Source organism: Frankliniella occidentalis, unplaced genomic scaffold (genome assembly GCF_000697945.3).
Source record: "Frankliniella occidentalis isolate FOCC.00 unplaced genomic scaffold, Focc_3.1 Scaffold147, whole genome shotgun sequence".
Lineage (NCBI taxonomy): Eukaryota > Metazoa > Arthropoda > Insecta > Thysanoptera > Thripidae > Frankliniella > Frankliniella occidentalis.
Genome location: NW_026267274.1, coordinates 345,640 through 350,283, shown reverse-complemented (window position 1 = coordinate 350,283; position 4,644 = coordinate 345,640). Strand labels below are relative to the sequence as shown.

Sequence of the window (4,644 nt, the reverse complement as noted above, 5' to 3'; positions counted from 1 at the left end):
GAAATTGTGCATACTTATGGCTGTATAAAATTCTGCAAATTTATGCAAAACAAAATGCATAAGGGTTTAGTGTGTAGGTCCGGTTTTCTGTACGACCAATGGTTTTCTTAGTTTTTTAAATCGAAAGACACGCTTGTTTTAGGCCCTTTACTCTGGGATGCCCCCTTAACTTACAGGTGTTCAATGTGGTAAATGTGCGTTTTTGCAGCTGTAACTGTTCAGCTATGCAGCCGTGCACTCGTAAGTGCAACTTGAAGGTATGCAGTAATTGCTCGGATACTTCTTCACATTTGGTTTCCTGGATCAGAGTAATTTCAAAGGGTCGACAACTCGGTACTCATGTGTACAAGGGTGACCGCACTCCGACTGTTCTCCGTGCACTCCGGCTGTACTCCGTCCCAGGTACTCCGCCGAGTCCGCCTGTAGTCGAGTTACTGGGGACTCTTGCTCTGCTGTGTACACCAAAAGGTTTGAGTTGTCGACCCCTCGGGTAAATTCTCCGAAAAACGCTGAGACAAACAATTTCTAATTGCTACACTTGCGCACACCTGGCTACATCAATTAAAACAGTTTGCACACTTCTCGTACTTCGACATCACATGATGCGTCGCACTTGTGCAAACAGACTCACCCGACACATTCAAAGAGCTATAGAGCCGGCACGTGTCCCTTGTACGTTCTTCTGGCGTATATAAACTCGTCCCCGCGCCAGTTGTGAAGTGTGGACTCGAGTGATCAACCTGAGCGAGCACGATGATGCGCCTACTCCTCGCACTTGCTGCCATTGCGGCCAGCCCTGCTATCGGCGGTTGTAAGTACACGATTTTACCATCAACATTCAATTTTGTGAGCCAAATAGTTGATTCTGGTAAGTTTGACGCAGAATTAACCTATGACTGATTTATTTTTTAGTGCTTGATGCGGGTACCGTAGGAAACAAGTTCATGGGTAAGTCGTGACACCACTTTAAAATCCTTGAAAGTAACCTCATTGAATAGACGAAAACAACTCGAGATTTTCTCGACTGTCTCAAGCTGGTGCTCATACTCGTATTGCTTTTTTTGCAGTCACGTACAGCATCATCCCCGACCCCTTCCACCAGTTCAGCTTCTACTCCATGCCCCGCACCGTCAGCGAGGCCAAGAAGGACTCGTTCTCCCAGGTCACTAGCAACGACGAGGACAAGACGACCGTGTGGTGCCGCAAGAACGACTACCGTGTGTGCGTGCTCTTCGACCAGCAGGGCAGCGTCGCGGGAATCCAAGTGTCGGTAAGAGACAAAGCACTAATGCTAACTGTGTAGAGTAGACTGCGTTAGCTGATTTCGCCGCGCCACTGCAACTGTCGTTAGCTGCCCAAGAGTGATTCCCTCTTTCAATCGGCTAATGCCACGTATCTGAACAGCTGAACGTTTGTGCCAACAACATTTTTATTTTGCTCGAATGCAAAACTGACCCGCTAACTTGATTGGAGCAGAATTAAATTTTACTCTGGCCTTATGCACGATGGAGCTTACAACCAAGCAATTATTGTTGCCAGATAAGGGAGGCTGAGCTGACCTCGAAGGACTCTGCTAGCTTTGGTGGTCTGAGCACGCTGCTCACACCCGAGTGGCGCCGCCAGCTCTTCCTCGGCAAGGATGTGTGGACCGCTACGGCCTACTTCGTGTCGAAAGGTGGGAGAAGATAAAATTGATCAATCTACTACACATATTCAAAACATAGTGCCCCGGTGTTTTGAAATTGCTTATCGCTACGTTAATACTTTCAGAGGTGCTGCTGAGCGGAGGCCGAAAGATGGACAAAAACACCCCAACTGCACCCGAGGGTATCTTCGTCCAGCAGGTGGACATTGACAACAAGGAAACGGGCCGCCTCGCGGTATCCAGCACTGAAGCCGAAGCCACTGCTGCCGGTTTCACCGAACAGGCTTGCTTCTACGGCATGGGTAAGTAGCAATTGCAGTTTCTGAAATTTGAAAGTGAAACGAAAAGGTCGGCTCGATTTCGGACTGAACTAAATAATAATGTATCTTCTCTTTTAAAGGAAAACACTATTTCCAAGAGTTGTCAAAGACATCTAAATGCGAAAACCACCGCCCATACTTCCTGCTGTATGGACCCAAGACCAAGAAGATGAACGGTTTTGGTTTCACCTGGTACGGCAAACCTAGCCAGGGCCGCGGCTGGTTTGAGGCTCCCCCAGCGCTCGTTGCAAAGGTAGGTGCAAATAGTTTGTAGCTGTTCCACACAATATAGAAATAAATGGGCCATGTTCTTTTCACACAAAAAACGTGTGACACAGTAGAAAACAAAGGCCGGATCGCGCTCTTTTAAGGCTCTCGGGGAATGATGACGACTAACTGATTATTTTTTTTCTCCTTACAGCAAATTGCACCAAACTCTCCTGACTGCATGAGCAAGTGGATCAACAAGTACGGCATGTTTACTCTTCACGTGTTCTTCGTCGACCGCCCATGGTACACCATGTGCTAAGTGGCACAATAACGCTAACAAATGTGTTTTTTTGAATAGAAAAGAATTACAGTGTTGCGTTGTTACAAAACTTTCTATTTTATTCTGCTGTGTGCACCGGACCCCTGACCCCCCCCCCCCTCCATTCCACCCTTTCTGTTCAGCAAATTCTCTTAAAACTTAAGATGTTGAATGTTTTGTCTGAAAACGAAAGTTCGACACTTTTATTGCAAACAAAGAAACAGTATGACAATATTTTAAATGCAGAACTGGAAGGATAAAAAGTTCAAACTTTAAAACTATCTTCTACTTTAAAAATATACGACCAGTGGGACAGTACCATTATTCTTTAAAGTATTGCATTTCGAACAGTAGTACTGTCCCAATGCGTTGAAGCAATATCATTTTCGTGTATCAATGCTGGATTTCCAGAGTACCACAGAGAGCTGAAGTATCGCCAACACTCATGACAGTACTTTTATCACCGATAATATTCTCCAGTTAGTGTTCCCAACCCCAACACTTTCACTTCCTTATTTCAGTTATTCATCGCCAAAAGGGCGACCAACATTGTGCTGATTAGAGATGCCAATCAAGGAGTCATTGGCCATGGAGAGGTAGTGTACTTGCCTCAACTCTAAAATCATCGTACCGAAAAAAGTTAATGCCTCGGGTGATTCTTTCATGTCGCCAATAACGAACGATACGATGGCGACGTTACTGTGTAACGCGGTTCGCTCGGGACGCGGCGGTGGCGCGGTGGCTTCGTTACAGTAGACGCTGCTGAAACTGGGGGAGCAGGTACGTGTCAGACGGGTCGGGCACTGGAGGGCCGAGGCGCGTCGTCACAGCTTGCGAACTAGCAGTGAGCCCCCCTCCCCACCCGCCCCACCCTGTCGGTCCTCTTTGGTGGGGAGCACACAACGGCTGCAATACATGGTTTATACGTGTTACAGGTTCAACTATAAGGGCCTGGCGTGGCGCGGCGCGGTTCCGTTTCTCAATCCCGCCCCGGCCCCTCCGCCCTCCGCTGGCGGCACGACCCCCCGAGCCGTGCCTGCCGCCGCCGCCGCCACAACTTCAAAACAATTTCCAACTAGAAACAAGCAGCCGCAAGTGGTTGTCACGTTAGTTGTATGGTCCGGGTGGGAATGGGCCGGGCGCAGCAGCCGCGGCAGCTGCAGTGCGAGCGGCAGGACTTCTAACTCGTGCCCTGCACAACCACAGCCGCTCCCACGTGCCGCTTCCAAGCGAATCGGGCGTCGCAGTAAAAATGACCATTACAAAACAAAGTAGTTTTGAGTCTTTTGAAAAAAATAAAATGAAAATGCGCGTCTCCGTTCTTGAGCATAGTTTGTAGCAAGTAGTAGCGTTGTAAATAGTCGACATTTAGTGCTACTGCTTTTTTATCGCACACAAAAACCTAGGTTCTTCCATTCTTACGCGTATATTTTACGTAGTAGACACGGCACGGTGGATGAACTTGCTTCTCTGCTTCTCGAGGAGGCGCGCGTGGTGGACCCGCGCCGGGGCCGGACAGGCACGGACGGTCAACGCAAGGGCCGGGCTGGCGGGGCTGGCGGGGCTGGCGGGGCTGGCGGGGCACAGCCGCTTGATTTGCAATCGTGATTGGACGGTGACGGTGAGACGGCGGGCTTGGCAACGACGTTTTGGGGGTTGTTTGCGGGCAAGTCCGCCCCTGCCCGGCCGCCCTGGTCGCCCACTCAACAGTTCACCCCCATCCCACTCGACGGTTTACACGGGGGTTTACGCGGGCCGACAACGACTCCGGTCCGGTCCGGCCGCCGCTCGGTGCTCTCTCAAGGACTTGCTCCGGAGAGTCACCGCGACACGACTTCCCCAGAGGCTCGCTCCGGCCGGCCGGCCCCGGCCCGGGGAGGACAGCCTCCCTGACCAGGAAGCAGAAAGGCCCCGCCGAGAAAAGGCCCAGCAGCAGAGCTCCCCACGGCCTACGCCCGACCCCGGGCGCCCCGCGTACAAACCAGATCACACTGGAGGGTCGCCCCGTAACGAGCATGTCCGGCTGGAGCGGACTGGAAGGGGTTTCTACTCCTACTCCTGGTCAGACATCGTCTTCATTAGTTTGTCCAGATTGAGTTTGTGCCGACAAACGGTCCGTCCTGACCACCCCTTCCTCCTCGGGGCCGGCC

The 4,644-nt window shown here is 50.8% G+C and overlaps 1 protein-coding gene across 1 annotated transcript; it reads left to right on the top strand.

The window, feature by feature from the left end:
• The first annotated feature begins 679 nt into the window (after positions 1-679).
• On the top strand, positions 680-2,564 carry LOC113206973 (uncharacterized). Its single transcript, XM_026423287.2, has 7 exons — positions 680-811; positions 913-948; positions 1,068-1,270; positions 1,540-1,675; positions 1,771-1,947; positions 2,046-2,218; positions 2,387-2,564. The coding sequence occupies exons 1-7, from the start codon at positions 754-756 to the stop codon at positions 2,492-2,494; spliced, it is 891 nt and encodes a 296-aa protein (XP_026279072.1). The 5' UTR covers positions 680-753; the 3' UTR covers positions 2,495-2,564.
• The last annotated feature ends 2,080 nt before the right edge of the window (positions 2,565-4,644 follow it).

Bases quoted from the DNA above. Each gene is read 5' to 3' on its own strand.
- LOC113206973 (XM_026423287.2), top strand. From the start codon at position 754: ATGATGCGCCTACTCCTCGCACTTGCTGCCATTGCGGCCAGCCCTGCT. The intron at 1,948-2,045 runs GTAAGTAGCAAT...TCTCTTTTAAAG, and splicing joins GGCTTGCTTCTACGGCATGG to GAAAACACTATTTCCAAGAG. The intron at 2,219-2,386 runs GTAGGTGCAAAT...TTCTCCTTACAG, and splicing joins CCCCAGCGCTCGTTGCAAAG to CAAATTGCACCAAACTCTCC.